The sequence below is a fragment of the Sycon ciliatum genome, chromosome 3, assembly GCF_964019385.1.
Source record: "Sycon ciliatum chromosome 3, ocSycCili1.1, whole genome shotgun sequence".
Classification (NCBI taxonomy): Eukaryota; Metazoa; Porifera; class Calcarea; order Leucosolenida; family Sycettidae; genus Sycon; species Sycon ciliatum.
In genome coordinates this window covers 3,059,062-3,086,181 of record NC_088645.1, presented here as the reverse complement: position 1 = coordinate 3,086,181, position 27,120 = coordinate 3,059,062, and the positions used below count along the sequence as shown (strand labels likewise).

The 27,120-nt window shown below is 46.1% G+C and overlaps 1 protein-coding gene across 1 annotated transcript in view; it reads left to right on the top strand.

The window, feature by feature from the left end:
- The first annotated feature begins 5,374 nt into the window (after window positions 1-5,374).
- The window catches only part of LOC135811225 (tripartite motif-containing protein 2-like), a 117,062-nt gene continuing 95,316 nt past the window's right edge, over window positions 5,375-27,120 (top strand). Inside the window, exons 1-2 of the mRNA XM_065324419.1 lie at window positions 5,375-5,469; window positions 21,747-21,902. Coding sequence (XP_065180491.1) covers window positions 5,383-5,469; window positions 21,747-21,902 — 243 coding nt within the window. The 5' untranslated portion in view covers window positions 5,375-5,382. The remainder of the gene's footprint in view (window positions 5,470-21,746; window positions 21,903-27,120) is intronic.

The following is a 27,120-nucleotide window of genomic DNA, read 5'->3' as shown; positions in this document are numbered from 1 at the left end:
CGATCTCAAGACGAAAAGAGAAGCAACAAGCGATCAACTTGCAGCAATCAACATGGACGTGGCGACGCAGGACGACTTGGAAGTAGCACTTGAGGAAGGGCCTCTGAGTAGACACACTCGCGGCAGACGCCGAGCAGCACGTTAGTTGAGCTGCACCGCTCGCGTGATTATCGCCGGTGCGTCCGTAGAGATCGGCAAGGTTTACTATCGCGGAGGAAGACGACAATTTATTTGGCGAGTCGTGAGTCGGAGCAATCGGCAACTAGCAGCTGTACTGCATGCTCACAGTAACTCCGACGAAGCCCCAGCTAAGCGTCCGGGAGTGAAAGACTCCTGCGTTGAGGTTGAAGGCGAGTCGAGAGCGGATGAATTTAGGCGGAGATTCTGTGGACTCTGCAAGCGACGATGAGCAGGATGCGCTTCAGAGCATTGCCGCTGTGGACTCACTGATCCTCGAAGGCTGTGGCTGCGTTTGGAACTACCATATCAGCAGCTTCACGCCGAGCGCAATCCTCCATTACGACGACTAAATCTCGGCGATGAAATCGAAGGACCTCGGCATTTTTATATTGGTGTGCTGGCTGCGCTGCACTCATGACGAACCTGTCGACTGTCGGGCATCAGTCGACAGCTTCCGCAACGGAACGGACGCGCATCACGTTTGGATAAACTGTTTTGGGATACATCGTGTGTGGAGCCGCGTTTATGCAGCTCCATGATCATGATGATTGTGGTTGGCAGAACATGACTGTGTGCAAGTGGACAAGGAGAGCAATACTATGTCAATAGCTGTCACCCTGGTGCACATGGAAATCTGGCAATGTGCCTTGGAATAAATTTAGTGCAGAAGTGGGAGACAGAGTGCAGCAGTTTATTCTGACCTACAGCTTAGTGTTCAGTCTCCCGCTGTCTGCTGCACCAAGAAGGAGAGGTGAGGAATCTCCAATAAACTTACCTATATCTGTCACCTACAAGTTTGCCCTTTCGGAACATGTCGAGCAATCTTGTGAAGCGCAAACCCTGGGTTACCGTATATTTTGTATCTGTAGAACAAGAAGTGCAAGTCCATGGAGTTCATGACGCGACGGATGTATGTGTGCAACAAGTGTGAGCTGCTCCGGGACGATATTCGTTCTCCTCGTGCATAGGATGAAAAGGATTATGCAACGGAACCACTCCGTGACCATGTTGTCTTTGCACAAAAAGAACGCGAGTTCTTGTTAGCTCAACGCCACAAGAACTTGCTGGACAATGTTGCCCAGTTTCGACTGGAGAGCAAGGCAGCCTTCATTGAATGTCTTGGCCAATACTAAAGGCTGACACGCAAAACTGTTGCTGCTTTCAACGACACTGTAGATAATGCATAATACAAGGCATATTCTATTTTGGACAATGCCATAGAAATCATGGTCTCTATGTACTTTCAAATGTGATATCCAACTTTATCTTCCACAGACGTGTTCTCTAGACCCCCTGTGATTGATTTTCAAGAAAGAAAAAAATTTCCAAAAATTTGCCCTTAGACACGGTATTGCATGCACTGGGCCAATATTGTGTGTGTAGAGATAGTATGGATATAAGAATAGCTATATTGTGTGTGTAGGGATAGTATGGATATAAGAATAGCAATATAGTGTGTGTAGGGATAGTATGGATATAAGAATAGCTATATTGTGTGTGTAGGGATAGTATGGATATAAGAATAGCTATATTGTGTGTATAGGGATAGTATGGATATAAGAATAGCTATATTGTGTGTGTAGGGATAGTATGGATATCAGAATAGCTACATTGTGTGTGTAGGGATAGTATGGATATAAGAATAGCTATATTGTGTGTGTAGAGATAGTATGTTTATAAGAATAGCTATATTGTGTGTGTAGGGATAGTATGGATATAAGAATAGCTATACTGTGTGTGTAGAGATAGTATGGATATAAGAATAGCTATATTGTGTGTGTAGAGATAGTATGGATATAAGAATAGCTATATGGCCCGATATCTGAGACTTTCGACCTTCGGGGCTACGCGACTTTTTTGAGAAAAAAGCCAAAACAAATTTGATCGCAAAAAAATCGATTCTGTCACAGCAAACTGCGGAGGCGACAATGGCGGAAGGAAATCGAAGGCGATCCTTGTGTCAGGTTGTTATTGGATTCACAGAAGAGGCCAACCGCGATCTCATCGACGATGATGCATCGTTCTTTGGCGATATCCCCTCCAGCGACGCCAGCGCTTCTGATAGCGCGGATGAAACGATCGCACTTGACACAACGCACTTACCTGTCGGCAGCGACGATGAAGAGGACCTTGATGAGTATGATCAGGGGCAACCGGAGCCGGCCACAGCGCTAGCTGCTGCCGCTGTAGGCAGGGACAAGCAACCAGCTATCAAGCTGTCATCCACTGAGGACATCGAAGCACGCCGGGTCGCTGGCTGCCCTTGCGCAGGGAGTCAAAACTGTTTCCTGAGTGTCCCACCAGAAATTCTAAAATCATCGCGAAATTCTACGGAGGTTCTTGGCGACGATGACCGTCGCGTATTCTTGAGTGGCAAGCTGGATGCTCTGGCTAATCGTGGCGATTCAGGACATCACGGAGCACATCATGCTGCGCGATCTCGAGTGACATACCGGTACGAAGTCGGTGGTGTGAAAACGTGTCAGGCGGTATTTTTGTATGCAAATTCCGCCAGTCGATACGACGTGCATCAAGTGCAGGCACATCTCGACGCAGGCGTTCTGACTCCTCCACAGCATGGAAATGTTGGTCGTTCTCCCTGGCATGCTGTGTCTGCGGAGGGTGTAACGCAGGTACGCGATTTCATTCGTAACTACGCTGTGGTGAATGGTCTCCCACAGCCTGCTGCACCCAGGGGGCACAACACTCCAGCACCAGTTTACTTGCCATGCATCACTACAAAGAAGCTGGTGCACCAGAAGTACGTAAATGCCGGAGGCACTGTCTCTTACCAGACATTTGTCAAACTATGGTTGAAAGAAACTCCAGATGTTTTGATTATGACTCCGAAGGAAGATGTGTGTGGAGAATGTTCAGACATGCAGTCGAAGATCACCCGAGCGAGAACGGAAATTTCCAGACAAAAAACAGTGGAAGAGTTGAAGGCGCACATGGAGAAGGCGAATGTTGCGCGAGATCATTACAGGGCCTGCATTGCGAAGGCAAAGGATGCCATAGCTGAACAGCAAAGCAGTGAGTTGCAAGCGCCAGCATACGAGCACTTCACGTTCGACTTTGCCCAGCAGGCGCACATTCCACACCATGCCCGTGGAGTAGGTGCGTTGTATTTTAAAGTTCCGCGCCGGATCCAGATTTTTGGTGTTGCAGCGGAGGCTGTGCCAGCACAGCACAACTATTTGTTTGACGAAAATGAGACCATCGGAGTTGATGGCAGCAAATGCCATGGGCCAAACTCAGTGGTCTCACTCCTCCATTTCCATCTTCAGCAGCATGCCAAGGGCGCACACGACATCGGTCTGCACGCCGACAATTGCTGCGGACAAAACAAAAACAAAACAGTCGTTGGGTACCTCTGCTGGCGAGTCATTGTGGGGCTCAACGAATCCATCGACCTGTGCTTCATGCGCGTTGGGCACACTCGATGCTTTGTCGATGGCGGCTTTGGGTTGCTGAAGCAGACTTACAGGAAGTCCGACGTCGATACACTTCAGCCGCTAGCTGATGCAACAGATAAATCAGCAGCCTTCAACAAGGCCGTTTTGTTTTCATGGGATTGGAGACAGTGGGATGCATACCTTTCCACTGTTTTCAAGCCCGTGAAAAACATCACGAAATACCAGAATTTCCACTTCTCAGCTGACAAGCCTGGGATGGTGGAGATGTCTGGATCATCGACGGAGGCTGACAAGACCTTGTCGATTATCAAGCCGGATGCTGACATCAGCACATTGAAGACGGAAGTCCTTCCACCTGCCCTGCAACCAGCCGGGATGTCACACGCTCGTGCCGACTACCTTTTCAAGCAGGTTCGTCAGCACTGTCACGAGGAGAACAGAGACATCACCTGCCCTGCTCCTACTGCCTTTGCTGCTGTCGCAGCTACCCTACCAACAGAGTGAAAGCTGGAAAAGAAATGCTTAGACACTCTATTGTAGTCCTGAACTGTTTTCTGTTATTGTTACAACTTGGATACAAACAGTAGTACCAACCATGCTGAGTTTTCAAAATCAATTCTAAGATGTGCAAATCCAAAATTTGACTCCTACTCATAAAATGCATTGCTACATGGTGAATATTGCTCTGAAATCCGTGAAACGTTGTCAAAATACTCTACACAGGTCAGAAATCATTTTACAATGGAAAAGTCATTTTCACCAAAATAGCCCGGAAGGTCGATTTTCTCAGATATTGGGCCATATTGTGTGTGTAGAGATAGTATGGATATAAGAATAGCTACACTGTGTGTGTAGGGATAGTATGGATATAAGAATAGCTATATTGTGTGTGTAGGAATAGTATGGATATAAGAATAGCTATATTGTGTGTAGGGATAGTATGGATATAAGAATAGCTATATTGTGTGTATAGGGATAGTATGGATATAAGAATAGCTATAATGTGTGTGTAGGGATAGTATGGATATAAGAATAGCTATTATTGTGTGTGTAGGGACAGTATGGATATAAGAATAGCTATATTGTGTGTTTAGGGATAGTATGGATATAAGAATAGCTATATTGTGTGCGTAGGGATAGTATAGATATAAGAATAGCTATATTGTGTGTGTAGGGATAGTATGGATATAAGAATAGCTATAATATTAGTGTGTGTGTAGAGATAGTATGGATATAAGGATAGCTATATTGTGTGTGTAGGGATAGTATGGATATAAGAATAGCTATATTGTGTGTGTAGGGATAGTATGGATATAAGAATAGCTATATTGTGTGCGTAGGGATAGTATGGATATAAGAATAGCTATATTGTGTGTGTAGGGATAGTATGGATATAAGAATAGCTATAATATTATTGTGTGTGTAGAGATAGTATGGATATAAGGATAGCTATATTGTGTGTGTAGGGATAGTATGGATATAAGAATAGCTATATTGTGTGTGTAGGGATAGTATGGATATAAGAATAGCTATATTGTGTGTGTAGGGATAATATGGATATAAGAATAGCTATATTGTGTGTGTAGAGATAGTATGGATATAAGAATAGCTATATTGTGTGTGTAGGGATAGTATGGATATAAGAATAGCTATATTGTGTGTGTAGGGATAGTATGGATATAAGAATAGCTATATTGTGTGTGTAGGGATAGTATGGATATAGTAAAGGACTCGCTTGGTTTTTTTCTTTGTGTTTTTTCTTGACAACTTTTCAGTTCAATCTGACATGCGCAGTGACTTGGATGGAAAAATCGGCGATGTGCAGTCATCAGTTACTGCTGTATCAGCTATGGTGGAAGTCCCTCTCAAGAAGGTGAGTTTTGTCACACTAGTATTGTACCGTGTTTGTCAGAGTGTAGTTCCAACTTTAGATACGCTATTTCAGGCCACAAGTTGCTGGTGAGCACTGTGCTCCAAATATGAGAATATGTGCACTTTGGAGGAAGTCTAATGACTATGGATGTCCCTGTAGCCAAATTTACCACATCTGAGTCCATGACTCTACACAAAACATATTCATACATTTCTGGTGTCTTTTGCCAGCTACACTGCAAATGCAAGATGTGCATGAAACGCCATATGTTACACTTGCATTTACGGATGTAATTTTTATGAAAATGTTGGCTCTGATCACACTATAGTACTGTCTTTGTAATCCAAAATGTTCTCAAATCAGGACTGCGTATTATACTCCCGATATACCTTGAGTTGCCTTAAGTTAAACTTTGGCAAAATTTGTTCTGTGTATTATGCTCAGGTGCGCTTTATACTCTGGCAATTAGGGTAGTTAGTGTGTGTTAAAATGCATACTGGCATGTTTGCTTTTGTCACGCACCGCTACTTAACCCTTTTCGAGCCATGAGCGCATATATGTGGAAAATAATTCACGCATCATATCGCAGTGCATAGACCAGTGTACAAACTATGGTAAATCCGTGACACATAAACACGTCGCGACAATCAATACACCGTAGCAAAGGTCTTGAGGTCATCTTTCCGAAGACACAAATTTCGTTGCGATAGGATATAGAACCACTGAGCGGCAACAGGATGAACACCAAAATCACTGCCCGGGGCGAACGCTCATTATATCGCAGTGCATCGTCCAGTGTACAAACTATCGTAACTCCGTGAAACATAAACACATCGCGACAGTGAATACACCGTTGTAAATGTCTTGCGGTCATATAAAGTTCGTCGCGATAGGATAAAGAATCACTGTTTGGCGACAGGATGAACGAGATTACGGCCCGGAGCCAACTCCATTTTTTATTCATGACTTCGCAGTTTTTTGGAGCAGGCTAGGGGATTTTCCTTTGGCACGACGCATGCATGATGGACATCAAATGAAGCGCTTGGACCTCAGCTTTCCAGCGCAGTTCGAATCGTGAAAATCGGGTGAATTTGGGCAAGATGTCGAACAAGAACATGAAATTGAGTTGTTGTACCGTTCCGAGGCACGGTGGAGTAGTTTGGAGAGGAGGAAAAAGTGGCCCTGGTGTGTCTATGTCGCTGAGATCTACCATGATGGATTCGCTTGGTCCTGATCTTTCCAACGAGGCCAGGATGATGAAATTCCATCAAGGTGGAGTAAATTGAGAAAAATTTCGTTCAGAGCTGTGCGCTAACTACACAAAGCGAGTCAGTGCGCTGGACAGCCGGCCGATTGGAGAAAAGGGGCCCAGCATGGAAAGGGTTAAGTGCTATGTGGTACTGCACTTGCATTGCCAACGCAGAGCTTTGCGCACACCTAGCCTGACGTCACATGTATCTTCCCTGGTAACGCCAACCAACATGGTGTCGTCCGTGCATGTGCGTGAATGCTTGCTTTCTCTGTATTTCTTGATGTTGGCTACACTGCAAAGTCATAATTTTGGCGACTTTCAGCTTGTGCTACCATCAGATTTTTATTCTCTCATCCCCACGCTTCAAAATCAGACTTCATTGACGCTTGTTGGTGCCTGAAACAATGCCGTCGTCAACTGTGCACTTCTTGCTTTTATCAGCATCGGATTTTAATATATGTGCGCTTCAAATTCAGACGTCAGTGACACCTGTGCACTTTGGTTCAGATATCGCTGGATGACATGGAGTACAAAGCATTCAGATGACTCTGCCCCTCTCGCCATGGACGTGTGCGAATTGCTAGTCAGCCACTTATCCACTTTGGGTCCAGCTGGGATTCGAGAAGTAATTCAAGTTGAAGTTCATTCTGCCATAACGGACAAGGTTGGAACCTCTGTCTTGCCGCAACCATGGACAGTACTAGCGTCACCAGCTGTGTTAGCCGACAATGGCGTGAGTGCTGCATACTCAACACCCTGCTGGCTGGGTGATCAAGATAGGTGCTTGGGAATATGATGACAGCATGTTCATATCCTGCTGGAACTTCTCTGACCTACTGTTGCCTTAGACCTTGGAGGCAGTTGATAACCATAAGTCTTTTTTGCTCAAATTTAGTTCGTCCGGGGATGCAATATCAGTTGAAGCGGTGCTGGGCACCATTCGCCTGGCTTGTAGACGTCTGCATGCTATCACAACATGGTCGACAGCAGCGTATCTCCATATGAATGTTGTGATTAGTAATGCACTCTTATTACACTGCCGGAAGGCTGTTATCCCAGTGCATGGATTTTTCAGGTCAACAGGCAGTATTTCGCAGAGGCTTTGTAAAATCCACAATTTTGAAGGCCTGTCGCTTCCCAGCCAGGCAAGCAATTTGCTACCACTGACGTAAATACTTGGCCACTCTGTATCCCAGGCGAAGCTAGGCCTCAATGTATGTCATGAAAACCTTGTTCACCTGGTGTCTGAACACAACACGTGTCCTTTCTTTCATCTCGAAATAGCACACCAAGCCCAAACAGCATCATCTTCGCTGCTCACCCGCAACAATGCAGGCGCCGTCATCTACCTCAACCTCAATCTCACCAAGTGCATATGGTCAATCTGCCAGCTCATCTACATTTGCAACCACTGTGACAAGGATCATCCACGTAACCAGTACTCCGGCAAAAGTTCACCAACAGCCAGCCCAGTAGATGGGATCACGAGATCCCAACGTGAACTGCAAATACCTGTTGCATGCGTTCATAACCTTCCTTTCCCATACTTTGCTCAGTACATCTTAACGTGCCAAAATCAGATACTACTAGTATGGCCCCACCTCAGCCAGTGTATCTTGTGAAGCTAGGGATCAAAAGTGTGTTCCGGCATATCCCAATATGTCCTGAAGACCACCCGCTATTTGTCATATTCTGGCAAGGCAGTTAATAGTACGAACGTGCTCTAGCATTTGGACTTTGCTTGAACTCTGCCAATCTCTTTGATTCAGTTGCCTCAGCCATAGAATGGATTGTCAGTAACCATTTCTCTAATGCCACGCTTTGCAACTCCTAGGACGATTTTCTAAACATTTAACCCTTTGGAGTCCGTAACTTTTTTGCTTCCGCAGAATTTGTGGCAGTCACGAAAATGCGCACTCCATTTCCAACATAACTTTGGTTCTACTTCACCGATTTTGAAGATCTTGGGCTCGTTGGAAAGCTCTTGATGAGAGAAAAACAATGAGCCCAAACTCGCCAAGAGCACTATTCATTGTCCGCCACAACGCGCCCCAAACGCGAGTCCAGCTCCAGATCTGAGACGAAATCGGTCTCTTGTAGCCATTTCACTGAATCTAGCTCAGAACTGTTCAAATTTTTTCGAGTAGAAGCTTATCTTGCCGTGACATCGCGCCGCGCCGGTCCTGGCATGTGCCGCCTGTCATGAAGCTGGGAAAATCCCTTTTTTTCACGCACTGCTGACTCGCAGCACGCAGCGCAGAAAATTCGAAATGCTTGATAGCTTGCCGCTCACTCAAACCTCATCAGAGAGACTTCGGACCTGTTCGAGGCGATAGCTGAGAGTTTTCTCTACCATCTAGACCATTCGATTGTTGAATTGGGTCAAGATTTGGCCGAGAACCGAAAGTTTGACTGCGCCCATATGCATACAAAATGCTCATGGTTCGAAATCGAACCATGGACTCCAAAGGGTTAAACTGGCCAAACTGTTGCACAGCGTTAATTAGTAATCCTGCTGTGGTCCTTCCTCTATCTATTCGTGTCACTAGCGCCAGCAAAGGTGGAAGGTTCTGTGAGATCATTGACTTAACTCGGTATCATCCTGGACTGTGTGCGGCCCTAGGCTAGGATGTCCATGTTGGTGTTGACCAGCACAATCAACAGCCAGAAAATATCCAACACCAACTCGAATCCCTATCGGATAAGCTCTAGTTTGTTGCCCATGGCATTCCTCCGAATAGAACCTTATCACTAGACCTCAGACTACACACAGATGCAACTGGCACCCATTGATGAGGTGCTTACAACGGGAAGTTGACTCAAGGTTCATGGAACAGCACCCACAGTGACATGCTGCAGTCTATGGAGTAGAAGAATGTATATGCCCCTTGTAGCAGCCTGCACTGCAAGGGATAGCATCAGATTTTGCTGAAACGTCTTCAAGCTTCAAACTCCGAAATGTCATCAATATCAGTGTAAATCGGATGCACACTGCTAGCTCCCAGAATGTCACCGCCGATTGACTTTCTCCTTTTCGTATGCTGGAATTTCGTTGTCATGCTCCAGTAGCCCAGCTAAACCCGGACCATGGTCATCTTCCTGTGTTCTTGTGATCGAAGTCACCAAGTAAACTGCCTGTGCAATTGCTGCTGATATCAGATGCACCAGACTCTGCCTGTGAATGTTCTTTTGTTGGTTTTCATCCCTTTGCAATCTGCAACCTTACTCAGCTTCTGATCCTGTCATTTGCTACCTTGCACTTTATTGCTCGCTGTGTCTGTCCTTGTGTGATATCTATTTACTTGGAAGATGTAAGAAATGCACCCGTTGAACAGGGTCTAGAGGATCCCCTGGCCAAGACCTGGCTTATCAAGGCAGTGTTGATGGTTGTCCAACAATGACATGTGATTGAGCCAGTGAAGCATATATTGCCCATAACCCTGCTTATTCTAAGGAAGTTTGTTTATGCCCACCAGCCCGTCCTCAATTTGGCTGAGCTTGACTGCGTTCTTCTTGAGTTTGCTGCATTTTCGACATCCGTCTGTTGCCAAGATGCTTAGAATTGATCGAGGGCCTGCGGACAGACTGCATCAGATTTGAATCAGGCAGCATAATCATACTGTTGAAGAAATCAAGGACTGACGCATCAGCTATCCTGGCAGCCACATGTCTCCAGTGTTGTGCAGAAGGCGTCAGTCGCCATCAGCCAGCTATGGCGCCATGGGCGATCTCTGCCCATAAGAGCCCGCAGACTTTGGTACATTGGCATTGTGCAAGCACGACTAACGTACGCATCCAATGCATTCTTCCCTTCGCTGACACAGCAGCTGCAGAGTCGTTTAATCAAATCCAACAAATCCGGAACTCGTGCAATTTTCCGACTCTCCAGCCGTGCATCCACAGCCCCCCTCCTCGTGCGCTTATCTATTCGATCCCTAACTCACACTTTTAACTACAAGGTTTTGTTTTTTGTTTTCCGTTGCCTACATGATCTTGCAAGTCCTCTTTTCTGCACCTACTTTCAGTTGATGGCTAATACAGGTCAAGCATCCCGGGATGATCGCCGAATTACTCGAGGACAGGAACAGCGGCTACTGCAAGTGCCTTTCCTTCCTGGACCTTCCGGTCGTCAGTCATTGACATTTGTGGGAAGCACTCTTTGGAATGCCCTTCCCAGCGATATTCGCCTCCACAGTGCGACGTTTGCCTTTAAACTGGCTCTGAACAGAATTAATTGTAATTTGTAACCACCTTGCTCGGCATCCCTACACATTACTGCATGTTTTCTCTGTGTGTTCTTCACTGCATGCTTACACATACACACACCCATTTGAATTATATACAAACTTTGTGCTTTGGAATTATCATGTTATGATTCTTTATAATATTTCCTTCTCTCGTAATATTATATTCGTTCTTAGCAGGAACCGGAGGGTTTTCCTCTGGTGAGAAGGCAGAATTGCCTGTGCTCTAAACGAATTCAAATAAAAGAAGCAAACAAACAATTTGGAAGGGAGTCCAAATTGTCATTGGTCCGGCTAGTTGCCCTTACTTCCCTCTGTACACTACACTACCTGGCAATGATTGGCAGTCGGAATGCATCTGCTCATCTACATGTACTTAACAATGGTATACCGCTATCTAGAGGTGTTTTCACCATTACTGTCCACTTGGCAAGGGTATGCCGCTATCCAGAGGTGTTTTTTTCATCTGTACTCTCCACTTGGCAAGGGTATGCCGCTATCCAGAGGTGTTTTTTTCATCTGTACTCTCCACTTGGCAAGGGTATGCCGCTATCCAGAGGTGTGTTTTTCATCAGTACTCTCCACTTGGCAAGGGTATGCCGCTATCTAGAGGTGTGTTTTTCATCAGTACTCTCCACTTGGCAAGGGTATGCCGCTATCCAGAGGTGTTTTTTTTATCAGTACTCTCCACTTGGCAAGGGTATGCCGCTATCTAGAGGTGTGTTTTTCATCAGTACTCTCCACTTGGCAAGGGTATGCCGCTATCCAGAGGTGTTTTTCATCAGAACTGTCCACTTGGCAATGGTATGCCGCTATTCAGAGGTGTTTTTCACCAGTACTGTCCACTTGGCAAGGATATACCGCTATTCAGAGGTGTTTTCATCAGAACTGTCCACTTGGCAAGGGTATGCCGCTATCCAGAGGTGTTTTTCATCAGTACTGTCCACTTGGCAAGGGTATGCCGCTATCAAGAGGTGTTTTTCATCAGAACTGTCCACTTGGCAAGGGTATGCCGCTATCCAGAGGTGTTTTCATCAGAACTGTCCACTTGGCAAGGGTATACCGCTATTCAGAGGTGTTTTCATCAGAACTGTCCACTTGGCAAGGGTATGCCGCTATCTAGAGGTGTTTTTCATCAGAACTGTCCACTTGGCAAGGGTATGCCGCTATCTAGAGGTGTTTTCATCAGAACTGTTCACTTAGCAAGGGTATGCCGCTATCCAGAGGTGTTTTTCACCAGTACTGTCCACTTGGCAAGGGTATGCCGCTTTCCAGAGGTGTTTTTCACCAGGACTGTCCACTTCCTGCTTGAAAGTGCTGCGGTGCCAAACACCGAACTTTACTCGGCATACTCATTTCGAATTTGTGCCGCTACTACCGCCGCCATAGCAGGGATACCTAATTGGCAAGAATACCTGATTCACTGATTTGTCTTGCCGCCAGGTGGCAGAGGGATGTGTGCCTACGCTATATGCACGTTACTATGGAGACTAAGTCAAAGATCTCAGCTTGGGCTTGCCTCAGTGAGTGAGCTAATCTGATTTCTAACATGGACAGTTACAAATATCGGTACGTTCTGTCCATGAAATGACCTACTTTGGTGAATCTCACTCCTTGATAACTGTTTGCTGCAGGGGTTGTGAGGGGATAGTGTTGCTGCTTTATGTAGCTCTATCGCTTATAACTGGTGATTTGCTTCGCTAATTGCGGCTCATCATGAACCAGTTGCTGCCATTTGCATTGGCATTGCTTTGCAATCGCATTTTGGCACAATGTGGGTTTATTGCCGTTCCTCCCGAGCCAGTTGCTGCCAGTGGCCTGGAATTGCTTTCCTGCTCTTTGAGATTTTCACATTAAAAGACCAGCTAATCGAAGCAGCACACAATCTCCAACCTAATTCTTTGTTGCGTTGGGCTGAGTCTGGTGAGGTCTGATCTACTCACCTCCCATCACCTAGTAGCTGCATATACACCTTGATCCTAGAGGGTGGTGGTGTTTCTGCATATACACCTTGATCCTAGAGGGTGGTGGTGTTTCTGCTGATGTTGAAAACTCGGATTCAAGCCGAGTCTAACGTGAAGCGTGTCAATTTTTACTAAACTTTTGTCTGGGTATGAGGGTTTAAGGGATATCTTGCTAGTGTATAATAGTGTGATGAAAAAGTAATCAAACTTTAGAAAACAATAAGCTACAAGCTACAAGCTCTTCTCAAGTAACTTTTACCCAAATACTGTAAAGTCGCACCAGGCGAAATAGCACGTCATAGTACATTTGAGACCAGCGGGAAGAAAATGACGACGTCCACTAATTTAGTATCTGTGCACACGAATTTGCTATGTGTGTGACTCTGTGTGTCGGCTATGACATCAAACCCTGTGGTTCCATGCATGTAGGTAATCCTGCAAAGTTTGAATGATGTAGGTTGAACGATCGCGCCGCGAACCATACTTTTTGAAATTCTCTTCAAAGTATATCTTCCACCATTGAAATTTCGAATTTCTTGCTGAAAGGGGTGGCTTGCAACCTCGATATGGCTTGTTCCAGGCATTCTTTGAAGCCAAACCCTGTTGAAGCAGTGGAGAGGATCTGCCCTGCAATTGCCACAACAACAAATGATTCAATATGAGAAAGCGTGAGACCACGAATCTTGGTTGAATATTGAGTATTTCAGACGAAGATGGAGTTCATTTTGGAGATAGACGTTGTGGCAAAGGACATGGTTTCCGACTTCTGGCGTCGGGTGAACCCAGGGATCATTTGTCCAGTCAGGTCGGCAGCCTAGCCATCGGTAAGCGTGTGTTTGGAACCCGTTCTGCTCGATGTGGTAGATCTCGAACAATTGTGAAATCGCACAAATTGAAGTCTGTATCGTACATACGGCATTTTATATTGAGAAAATCTCAAAGTGTCTCTGTGTGGCCGTCCTATGCCACAAGAAAATTCAATCAGGCTGTTATGTCTGCTGCTTTCTTCATTGAATGTCCAATTTGTTTGAAAAACGAACACAACAATCGAGGACGGCTTTGCAATGAAAAATACAGCTTTACTGGAGCTGAAAAAAGAAGAAAAAACGTGCCCAGGACGAGACTTGTGTACACGTCTACTCTACCAGCAGGTTCTGTAGATGTCGCTCATAGATGCGTAATTCCACGTGACGGTGTATAAAAGCCGGGGCTTAGATGAATTTTGGGGAGAATTTTTGCAGGCTCCTACATGAGACAGGCTTCTATATAAGACAGGTATTTCTACGTATGGCAACGCTAAAACCAGACTTGTGTGCCAACAGTGCATCTTGAAAATCAGGCTTGTATTCACCAAAATGTTTCTTTGTCTTGCCTTGTAGTCTTTTTGCTCCTGATCACGATGTTGTACTTCATCATTTTCCCTGCGATGACTGGAAGTGGGTGAAAACTTGAAAGGAAGGTGCCCAAAATTGTCCCGAAGTACCGAGTGATGTCACGCAGGACTTGACCTCCACATTCGTCGTCAAAAACGAAGTCCAGCCCATGTGCTGGTCGATCGAGCTAGCTGTTCCAATGTACCATGATGTACGGTGCATGTGTGCCTTCTGAACTCCATGATCCAACACAAATGGCCATATGGGTACGTCGTACAGAAGGAGAATACCAAAGAGGCAGAGACCCACGTGCAGCAGCCAAATCAAAATAAAAAGGAGCCGAGCATTCACCTTTTGACTTCTTCCTAGATCTTAGTATTATTCTGTGGGCACAAAAGTACGTCTATGTTTTAAACTTTTCATGTGAGCAACAACACGATGATGAGTGCGAGTGCAGACAACAGTTCACCTCCGGCAGGCTATAAACCCAACAACCTGAGCCTCAAAGGAACGCAATGTAGCTACGTGGAGGCGATTCATCTGTCGATGTTGCTGATAGGGCTGCAACGGGTAGGGGTTTGGTCGGGTAACGAGTTCGGGTATTTCCATCCGGGTAGCACGGGTACCCTATCGGGTATTTTTGACATCGTTTGTACTGTGAGTGTGCACTTGTGCTACATAGAAAGTTTACACTAAGCACATAGCCATGCTTCTCCCATGCACCGTTGCAAAAACAAAGTACTCCCACTACCCGATTGGGTTCTCAGGAACCAACTGGAACCTGAATACCCGCTCTGATTACCGGTAGCACAGGTACCCTGCTACCCGTTCACACCCCTAGTTGGTGAAAACGGAGATGACAAGCTCCGACGTCTTTCATTTCAGAGCCGCGCGGGCTGCATCGCCACCTTTGATACAACAAAATAATTTACAAGTATGAGGTATGTGTCACACTAACACCAAACAAACATCCTTATACTCCTTTGCAATCAGAAACAAAACAAAGAGCTAACTGGAGCTTTGCAAAGGAAGTACCAGTGCGACATACTGCTGTCGACTTTTGTTTGTTTTGTCCCTTTTTGACGTTCTCATTGTGTACAACGTACACATCAGTGTCCGAGTTCAGAAGGCACATATGCACTGTACATCGGACAGTTGGCACGATCCACCAGCATACGGGCTGGACTTCGTTTTTGGCGACGAATGTACTCGTGGTGGTCAAGTCCGGCGTGACGTCACTCGGTACTTCGGGACAATTTTGGGGACCTTCATTTCAAGTTTTCACCCACCTCCAGTCACCGCAGAGAAAAATGAATAAGACCATCGTGATCAGGAGCCAGAGCACTACAACATAAGACAAGTACTTCCTCCGTTCAACAAAACTTCTTTGATTTTTTCCAGTTTGGTCCAAAGCGATCTATGGCTGCAAACACACTTTGCAGAGTGGAAAACAAAACAGCATATCTGAGATAGTTATTTGCAGATGTCACCCGGCTCATTTCAATTAAAGTAGTCCAGCCTCACTCTTCGTCTGAATCTTATGGCGGCTCACTCCCTGATGACATCGAGTCTGCATCCTGCTGACTTTCACCTCCAGCGCTGCCAGCTTTTGTTCCGCAGCCTTTACAAATTGCCGAGACACGATTTGTTCATGGAGATCGCCAAGTTCTTTGCTCCAACTGTGAGCTTCACGACCTTTGCTGTGGCGCTGGTAGTTGTGGTCTCCGCCACGCTCCAGAATGACATGGAAGAAGCCATACATACACGTCTGTCTACAGGCTGTGGAAGAACACCAATTCGTCGACATTGAGATCGGGACTTTCTGCTGGCTGAACAAAAACCTTAATGTCGAACGCTTTTGATTTCCCCTGCCCAACAAATCCACGCGTGTTGATTTTGGCTGTGTGCGGAACTGCACCATTGTGCTGGTACAGCAGTGGCTGGCCGGCTTCTGGGCACTTCTTCAAGCCACACGGCCTTTCAAACTGCTTCTCATTTTCACACTTTGGTGTCATGCGCCTGGATGGGAGTTGTGTTCTGGTGATATCCTGTCCAGAAACGGTTATGCTTCACCGATTTTTTCGAAAGGACTCCATGCTCTCGGAGGTTCAAATGCCTGTAAGATCAATGGACAACACCACTGATTCCTTATGTAGGAGATGGATTACGGACATATTAATGTCTAATGCCAACCGAAATATCATGACAAGAACACAAAAAATGCAACGAAATTTTACCTTAACGGATGAAGGAAATAATTATTGATGTATAAGAGGAGGAGCCTAAATGCTGAAAGTATGACCAACAGCCTTCCTAAGGTCACGATACATTTTTAGACAAGCACACCTGTTCAGCCGTCACCAGCAATACGGAGAAACGTACATCTGTGGAATATCTTTTTAAAATTTTACCTAAGGGTTGGTTCATATCAGCCAAATTGGCGCCGACCGGGCGGTGAGCCAGCTCCTGATCCGTCCGGCATACGGTTCGAGTACCGAATCTACTACAAAGTAGTACATAATGCGCCCAAATGGTACCACAGGTTAGTCAACTAAATCTTGAATTCCCTGTTTCTTCAGTAGTTCAAGGGCTTTTAGTGATGGTCACTCGGTGCTAACTTTTACTGGAGATTATGAAATTACTTCTACACCTTTTATTGCAGTCTAGTAAGAGATGTTGTCGAAATTATGCATGCAAACGTCGATGATGTTACAATAACTTGCCAATGTATCCTTCACATGTTTTATTACTTTCAATTATATTTTGTCTCATAAGTTGCACAACTGACAAGCAGAGCAACCGTGAAGGACGGGTTGGTATGCTGACTTGCTATGCGATCTTGAAGCGACTACAATAATGGCAAATCTCATCTTTACCTTCAATTTAGGAAAAATTAGGACGAGCCTTGGTTTGAAATTTTGACAAAATCTGGCTCTCGGCACCGATGGTCCCCGGTGCGAACGGTTCACAAACCACTTTCGGTCAAAATTGCACTTGATCAATGCTGGAGCAAATCGCAAGAGTTGAGCACTGCCCAACTTTTCCGCCTTTGCCTTGCGATCATTTTTTTGCAAGAGGCTCACTGCTGGTGACTCCCATCGCGCACCGGCAATACTCAAACCAACCCTAACTTCAAGTTAGTAACTTACCCATTATATTTGCACCAACGTGAAGTGATTTAGGAACTTTTCTGCATGTTTGTCACAATTCCCATGACGTCAAGACCTCAGGTCGGCTGAGGGCAAAAGCCTCACCAACACTATGCTCCCACTATGCAATTTTTTGTCTTTGTCTGTGAGCTGTGATCTTTGTAAAAACAAGAAATCGTCTTCGCTTGGCTTCCCCTCTTCATGTATTATTACATACCTTCGGGTTGGGTGGTCTGTTACTTTGCGTCTTCAAGTTGGAGTAAGATCGGTACGTCTAATTATCTTACTAGTCTCACTTATCATCCTGTAATGTTCGGCAGTCTTTGTTACCCCGCAACATAGCTTGTGCATATCTTTGCTGCACTTTAACTCCATTCATTTGGAACTTTGCATACCTGAGACGTCCAAGTTGGAAAGTTGTTGGTTGGTGCTTGGTACATGTGTTGGAGCTAGGTGTCTGGTCGTCGAATGTCTCAGTACCACTGTCAGATTGTGCCTTGTTGTCGCAGTTCTGCATAACTTTAATCTTTGATGCCCATTGCCGGAGACGATGATAGCGAAACTACAACAGAAGCCGTACTAAGTTGTCCTGGGACTGCAGCATGCAACAGCTTGCAAGGCTGAAGAATTGACCACTATCGTGCTCTCGCGATTAGAGCCCTATCTCGAATTTGCACCAGTCTCTAAGAGCCAGTGAAAAAAGAAACCCGTCTCTTGTATAATGCCACCCCCTCCCCCACCCTCCCCACCCTGCCGGCTTGGAAGCAAGCTCATGTGCAAGTTTGGTGATCCTTTGATACTGCTTTTGTCCATGTCATTGAATTGGTAGTTTCAGAATCAAAATCACAGTTCTTGCTGCCCTTTCTTTTGATTTTGATTGGTTGCAGTAAACTTTAGGCTCTGTTTCGTTGCTTTCTTTGCTTTTAACATATTACCCTCTCTTGAATAGTGCCCTATCTTGAATAGCGTCCCATCTGTGGTGGACATTAAAAAATTGTGCACTTATCGCTCAAGTACGCTACTACTCAAAGTGGTTTACACGCCACAACTATTTGACGTATTTTTTTCTGACCAATGAATTCCTACTTGTTGGCCTTTTTTTCTCGATATTTTGCTGCACACACATAACACCACCTACTTCGACATGCACTGGTTATTGTTAAAAACCCAGGAGAATGAAGGAAACGTCAGGACGAGACTAAGGTTGCGCTAAGTGGACCAATTTCAGAATTTTAATGACAACCATGTTAGTACTTTCTCCGACTTTTTTTGACTAATTTTCGCTCCTGTTCTGTTGCTCTCTGTGTGGCTCTCTCGGCATGAAAGACAGGCAGATGACATTATTGGAACCATAGGAAGGCATGATTTACATTCTCGAAAGACGACAGTCATCGCAAGGCAAGGATGTCGTGCTGTAAAGCAATGGGAGTGACGATGTTTTGCATTTTGTCCAACAGGCACATTGCCATGCAACAAAAGAACTGGGCTAACTGCTCGTTGTTTACAGTTTTTGGTTCACAATGAGAAAGAGAAGGGCAAAGGTACTGAGGAGCAAGAATAGTATGACAGGGATAGCAGCTAGCTTTTTTGGAATCTGCGTCATCCCCGAAAACACCAGCCAAAGTGCGAACAGGTCAGCAGGATGTGAAAACTCCATTACGCAAAGAAGTGACTCACTTCGTTCAGCACAGCAAAGCTAAAAAGTGCAAAATCGAAGTCGTCGCCCGCTACCGCGTATTCAACGTGGAAGATCTTGCTCTGTTCAGCAGCCTCCACTCCGATGTCTCCTTGGTCACATACAAGTTGCAGTTGTGAAGTGATGGTACGACTACAATGCAGATAACATGCAAAATGTTCGGCTTTTCCTGTACGCGTCGTCGTTCCGGGGCACCCTCGAGAGCGGAGGCGATGAGTACCAGCGTCACCGCGGTCTCCCCCTAGATTTTTATTTATGTATTTACTGTTTGCACTTCATGTCACATAATGAAAATAGCCAATAAAAAAGAAGTAAAGGTGAAACCAACCACGGACCGAGAACAAAAATACAAATCAAAGAGAGAAAATGAAGAAGAAAAAAGAAAGAGCGTTACTTACATAGAGAGATGCTAGGGAAGGCACATGTGTAAACCATATACTTTGAAGTACTAGTAACAGCGAAGACGATCTGGGACGCGGAGAAATGCCCGCCGGGCCTGGTACATGAGTATGATCCAGTCTGTTCTCTGCTATGCCTTCAACTGTTTCTGTCCCGCTCTATCCAAACTGCTGCTACATCAACTGACACGCATTGTTAAGTCTGGCATACGAGCCATCTTCCAACTTCACAGAACGACCCCCATTGCTCTCCTGTTTGTCAGACTATCATTGCCTCAGCTCCACCAGTTGTACATGCAACGTCTGCTTCTCTTCGTCTTCCGCTGCCTTCATGGCAGAGCTAGCTCACTGTTCACATACTACTACTCCCTCATTGCCACGGATGTGGACAGAAGTTGTGTCATGCGTGGTCAGGTTAGCCAGCTGCTCAGAGTCCCGTTCCTACCTGGTCCCTCAGGCCGTAGCTCTATCGCCTTTGTTGGCAGTACCACATGGAACTCTCTCACTGCTGATATTCGAGCTTGCGACGCACGCCACACGTTTCAAGCATTGCTGTCTGGCTATGACCTTATCTCCGTCCTCAACTAGCTCTCCGATGTTGTGCCTACTATGTCTTCTTCACAGATTTTGCCTGAACAGATGCTCATCAATTATGTTCTTGTCCTCTATCCTAGTCCAAATCCTGCCTTGCCCATGCATGACTCTCTTGAAATGCCCGTACTAAATAGTCTATAGAACAAGAATATTTGATATCAAAGTTCTCTCATCAACTATGATAATACCCATTTCCTACCCCCTCCCCTTCATAAAATTAATAACTAATGTTTTCTTTCCTTTCATTTCATCTTCTTTTCCGTTCCTTTCTTCTTCATACACATTTTAAACATTTTCATCATATTGTGAGAGCCGTGGGCCAATAGCCCCGGTGAGAAGGCAGTCTTGCCTGTTCATATGGTGAAGTAAAATACAGAAACAACAACAACAACAAGCTGCACTGTGACATGCGAGAACACGTAGATCGACCTGCTACTTTGGTTGGTTCCAGCGGTGATGAATCGACCAATGGCAACTTAGACTGAGACTCTATTCCCATCAATCGGTCTTGCAGATTTTTGAATACATGTCCATTGAGTGTGTTGGAGTGTTTTCCTTCCAATAATACACTTTCGTCGAGCAGAGTTGCTCACAGAAAAGTCACGTGAAAAAGTCATGAATTTTATGTTTCCGGAGGACGTAATTTCACCACCGAGCCCCCCCCCCCCCTCACACAAACACACATACATACACACATACACACATACACACACACACTTGTACTTGTACTTGTTGTCACTGCCAAAACTGGTCACGTGGGTCTCCCCGGGAGAGGGGAGAGGGACCCAAAAGGAATCTTGGAAAAATGACTCAATTGGCTATTGAACCGCGCAACGGCCGACAGCCCCTGAAATCCCTAAAACTTCGGGGAAATCACCCTGAAATCCCCAAAAGTATACAAAACTCTAGGTTAACAGGTATGTATACTTAAAATAGAAAGTATATGAACCCTGGAACCAACAAAGGTGGCAGGTACAACATTACACCTTCAAGCAGCCACACCTTTGGCAACACACCCAACACAATCAGGCATAAGTGTACCCACCAACCGAACTATGTGGCACCACAAACACACACACACACACACACACACACACACTCGCGCACGCACGCATGCGCGCACGCACACACACACACACGCACACACACACACACACACACACACACACACACACACACACACACACAAACACAAAAACGAACACACACACCGGTTCTGTCCTTTGTGGCTTCATCAATACAGCACTGGGGGAATGGGGCTCAGCCTGATCACAATGATAAGTGAAAAGCTGAAGAATTGACCAATACTACTCAGCCTGATTTACAGCGCACAGCTTTTTGAAGTGTTTTGTTTTCCCGTGCAGTGAATTCCTACACCGTTTCTTGATATGTGTTCCTTGTTAAGACAATACGTAATCAAACACTGTGCACATAGCACGGTATGTTATGAAGACCACATGGATAACATATTCAACATTCATTATTATTTTTTCTCCCGTTATGTGAACAGATTGTATGACGAATACTGATTGGCCAACAAGCTAGTATGATTTTCACCTGGTCAGGATTGTTAACTTATCAATATAATCTGTACTGTGTATCTACAGGTTGCAACACAAAATCACTATAGGTCTATTCGTGATACCTCTACATCATTTGGTAGCGAGGGTAATGGCAGGGTGCAGTTCAGTTATCCATATGGCATCACAATCAGCAATGATGGAAAGGTCTTTATTGCTGATGCTGGCAATCATCGGGTGAAGGTTAGTTTATAGAAACCAGCACCCACATCTATCTCAATACACAATTTTCATCATCTTCTTGATGTATAGCAAGACATGTAAACTGCATCTGCTGTATTACTCTACAGTAAGTCATTGGTCTGGTAGATAGTGTTATCAACCCACATTTCCTTATGATAGTTTCTCCTCTCCTAAAAGCCATCATACCATAGAAAGGTGTGAAACTTTCTCTTGGATCCCCATATTCAATTTCCATATCGGAGCTTTGGGATTCGATATAACAGTGTATACCGACCTGAAATCGGGTTTTCCTTTGCTCGAGATAGCAGTTATACTACAAATTGGGAGAAAAATTTCGTGAAAGAAAACTGCCCCACACGTAATCCATCAGCTCAAACGCGGAAACTCTACCTTCTTCTTCACCTTTTTTTTCTTTGCTCGAGGAAGTGCTTAGTTGAAGTTTTCTGTTGTCTGAGTTTCGGTATGGAATGCGCACCTCAGGATGTTTTTTCTCTAGTCCAGCAGGCTCTGGGCCAAGCCTTGCGCCCACTCGAGAGGCGTCTGGCATTTTTTACACCGGTTTTGCACGAATCACATGAACCATCCAGCTGGGAAAGTGGTGAAGCCATGGCCGGACCAGCCTGACCGGTTCCGCCGGCCCTGAGATCCAGGAGGCCGCTACGGCTGCACTGCGTCTCCCGGTAGATGCTAAACAGGCACTCACCATAAAACGACGTTCCATCTGTTTATTTAAGATCCACCGCAAGCTCTCTATCCTAGCCCCAGCAGATCTTGCTAACCCTGGTTAGTCAATATTTGGCTCTGCCCAGAACGAGCAGATAACTGAGTGAGCGGAACCGGACAATGCCTGGGCCGATGTACGTCATACGCTGCCTGCAAGTCATGGCCATGTGGCTGGAAAAGACAGACGGCCGCCAAGCTTCGAACAAGACCAGAGGAATAGCAACACCAAATGCCGCAAGCCTTCGGAGGCTTCCCCTGTGCCGTTTTTTGAGGGAGAGGAGCCCGCAAGAATGGGTGGACCTCCGCAAGCCATGTCCTTCACCGTCCACATTACTCCAAGAAGCCGCAGTGTCAACCCCGGTCACACCAACAGCCCGACAACAAGCAAGGCCCTCTGAAGCCAAACTGCGCCTAATGCGTTTCCTTCTAGAGGTGTGCTTGCAGGCATTACCACCAGAACTGCAGTGTGGATGCACCTAGTTACCCAAGTGGGGTTTGGACTGGAGGTTGGCCGCCTCGGAGGTCCAGGGACGTCCGAGCGGCCTAATTGGTGGTCAGACCAGACGCTGGCGTCATCTAACCGAAGACTCAGAAGTCACGGAATATGTGCGAATGTTTTGCCTGGAGTTCAGTCAGGAACCAGTCCAGTGGTGGAAGCCACTCCCCAGGAAGATGTCCTAAGATTTAACAGCAGCGGTGACAGAGGAAATGGAGGCACTGCAAGAGAACAATGCCCGGGAAAAGGTGCCCCTGGCACACCTGGCTTTCTCAGTCCACTGTGTGTACCGAAAAAGAATGGTAAGATGGGCCCAGTGGCCGAACTGCGGGAATTGAACCGGTTTGTGCAATACCACCATTTTGTAATGGAAGGTATTGCCACCATGTGGGACGCACTGATAAAGAAAGATTTTATGGTGAAAGTGGACCTAATCAACGCTTACATGTCAATGCCAGTGCATCCAACCCTCCGTCGCTTCCTTTAGGTGCTGTGGCAGAGTCGGTAGTACCGATTTGCGCCTGTCCTGTTTGACCTGTATCTGCTCCACGGCACCTCACCAAGCTCCTTTAACCGGTGGTCACCTGTTTCCAACTACAGGGTGTACGTCTGGTCGTGTACCTGGACCATATACTCATCATGGCTAGATCATTTCAAGAGACGTTGCAGCATGCGGCTAATCTCATTAATCTGTTGCTGTCCCTGGGTTTCCAGGTAAACTCCAGCAGGTCAGAACCTCAGCTCTTACAGGTGTTGGAATTTCTGGGATTCCAGATCAGTTCAATAGCCATGACATTAGAATTACCTACGGACAAGGTCCATCGGACTTTGACAACTTGCCGGAGCTTAATTGCCCAGAGGCAGGGTACGGCTCGACGCCTTTCCAGTATCCTGGAGCTGATTTCCTCAGCAGCGCTCTCGTTTTTTCCGGCTTTCCGAAGCAGCATTGGAGGATTTGTCTTGGTAGCTTCAGCACGTGGAGGGATTCAATGTGCGCTCTATTCCTCTGCCAGTTCCAGACCTGGTAATGCAGACGGATGCAGCATCAACAGTCGGCTGGGGAGCAGTCTGTGGTCATCGCCATGCATCAGGACTTTGGACACTGGCGGAGAAGCACATTCATATCGACTGCTTGGAACTACGTGCAGCCTTCTTTGATCTACAATCACTAGCAAAGGATCTTAGAACCCTCACCACAGCGGCAACTGCTCTGGCCGGTTGGCTGAAGTCTCGAGGCCTCATCTTGAACGCCGCCAAGAGCCAGGTTTTGACTATATCTCCCCAGCAGCATGTACAGGAAGTAACAATCAAAGGCGGCGATTGTCTCCTCCCTTCAGCGTCTTCTACGCGCTACCTCGGCGTTCACCTTGACAATCGCCTAGATTGGGACACCCATGTTGGTGTGATATTGTATGTACTTCAGAGGACTGGGATCAATTGTATCACATTATTCATACAATTGGCACGCTCATTTAGCTAGCGCCAATATGCCATAAGCAGACAGCCCAGTGTCAATACACTACGCCTGGCATCAGAGAAAGAAGTACAGCTCGCCTATGCAAAGAAGCTATCAGATTCACTTGCAGAGCCTACTGGGGAGGCAGGAGACGACGTGCAGGAGAACTGGAACGCTATTCAAAAACACATTCACAGTGCAGCAGCAACAACTGTGGGATACACCAAGAGAAAAAAACACCAAAAATACGATGATGCAGAACTGGAAGCCCTATCGAAGGAGCAGAGGCAGCTGCGCATACAGCTGACATTTGTCACTGACGACAAGAAGAGAGAATCCCTCAAAACCAAACGTAACCGAATTCAACACAAGGTGCGGAAGCTGTGCCTAGACCGTGCCGAGGCAGAACTGGACCTGAAGGCTAAGGAAGTAGAGAAACTGAAGAACGGCGCACAAATGTTCAAGGCAGTTGCCACAATGCGGAGGCGGCCGGCAGTGACCCCGGTAGTGCAGGATCAACACGGCAAACTGGTCGGCAGAGCCCAGGAAGCAGTAGCTATCGTTAAAGAACATTTCCAACGCCAGTTTACAGATGAACATGCTTCAGCCATAGAGCCCTTCATCGGTGAGCCTAGACCACTCGATCGGCCTATCACAACTTCCGAGCTCCGAGATAGCTTCAAGAAACTAAACAATGGTAGAGCATGTGGCCCGGATGGCATTGCGGCTGAACTCCTGAAATATGGTGGTGAGAAACTCCTGGAGGCTATGATCCGCCTGTTGAACAGGGTCTTCAAAACCCATCAGCCATTAAACCTCGGCCTAGGCACACTGATTTCTCTTCAAAAACCTAACAAAAAGAAGGGACCACCTGGAAATCTTCGTCCCATAGTGCTTCTAACTGCCCTCAGGAAGGCGGTGTCACTTCTCACCCTGAAACGCATCTCACATAGAGTTAATACCTTTCTCAGTGACAACCAGAGTGGATTCCGGGCAGGACGATCAACGGCAGATGCAGTTTGGTGTCACAAATGGCTTGCAGCAACAGTCCAGAAATATAAGTATGTCATTGAAATTCTGGGTATAGACATGTCAAAAGCATTTGACACCATTCCTCTACACCGACTTCTGGCCGTTTTGGAGACCTTCCTACTTCCGGATGACCTACGTTTGGTAAGGTTGCTCATCGCTAACACGACGCTGAGTGTTCGACTTGGAGGTTTTGAGTCTACCCCTTTCCACACAACAATTGGCACTCCACCGGGAGACTCACTTTCCCCTGTGCTATTTGTAGTCTATCTAGACGCAGCACTGCGCGATGTCCTCGCCACAGCCCCACCTCGCTGTCCTGCAGATAGCACTCTACCAATCGACATCATCTACGCGGACGACACCGATTTTGTCAGTACCTCATCTGCTTGGCTAGCTCAACTTGAACCTCTTGCCGCAACAGTTCTCAGGCAATGGAATCTCCATGTCAACGCAGAGAAGACCGAATACACAAAACTCACCCGGCAGCAGGATCGAGTCTCGGAAGAATGGAGAATGACGAAAAAGTTAGGTTCTCTGATTGGTGACGACGAAGACATCACCAGGCGAAAACAGCTCGCCACATCGTCCTACAGAGCAATGTACAGTCTTTGGAAGCGGAGAACATTAGTGCGTGAGGAATTGAGACTGAGGCTGTACAACGTATTCGTGATGCCAGTCTTACTGTACAACAGCGGCACCTGGGCACCCACTTCAGTGGCCGAGGCCCAACTGGATTCGTTTCACCGCAGGCAGTTGCGTAGTCTCATCGGTATTAGGTGGCCACAAACAATAAGCAATGCTGCTCTCTACAAGAGGTGCAAAGCACAACCGATATCTAACTTTGTTCGCCTAGCCAGATGGAGACTCTTTGGCCATATACTGCGCATGCCTGACGGATGTCCTGCTGTGGCGGCTATGATTAACTATTACCAGGTGAAGGAAACAGTGTGGAGGGGACGGCCAAGAACGACTCTGCCTATCGTGCTATCCCGTGACCTGCAGAGAGTGGGGCGGAGGGGACTCAAGACGTTGTCTGATCTCCTCTCCCTCCAGGAGATTGCACAGGGCAGAGGGGAGTGGAAGGACCTTTGCAAGGACGTCTGCAAGTCCAATAGTGGCGTCTAAGACTAAAACCAAATAATATTGCTCCGAAATATCACAGTACTGCTTTTCATAACTGCTGCGGTAATAATAATTAACATCTTTTTTAAATACCAACAAAATTCCTCTCTTAACGTAGTGCGTGGATTTGCATCCACCTGCCACCATTTTACTGGATTATTCTCAAAACGGAGTCGACAATGCCCTTTAACCTGTGTTTCTATTTCTGTTGTCGTTGCTCTTTTTATTTTTATTTTTCATTTCCCAATTCCCAAGTCCATTCAGCACGTGCGAATTTGTGGGCGGTTTACCACCGCTGACATTGCATCGTAAGTGCATAATAGTAATAATATCCTCTTACTATGTGCTTCCATAGCTTTTACTATGTTCTTCCATAGTCACTTCTACGC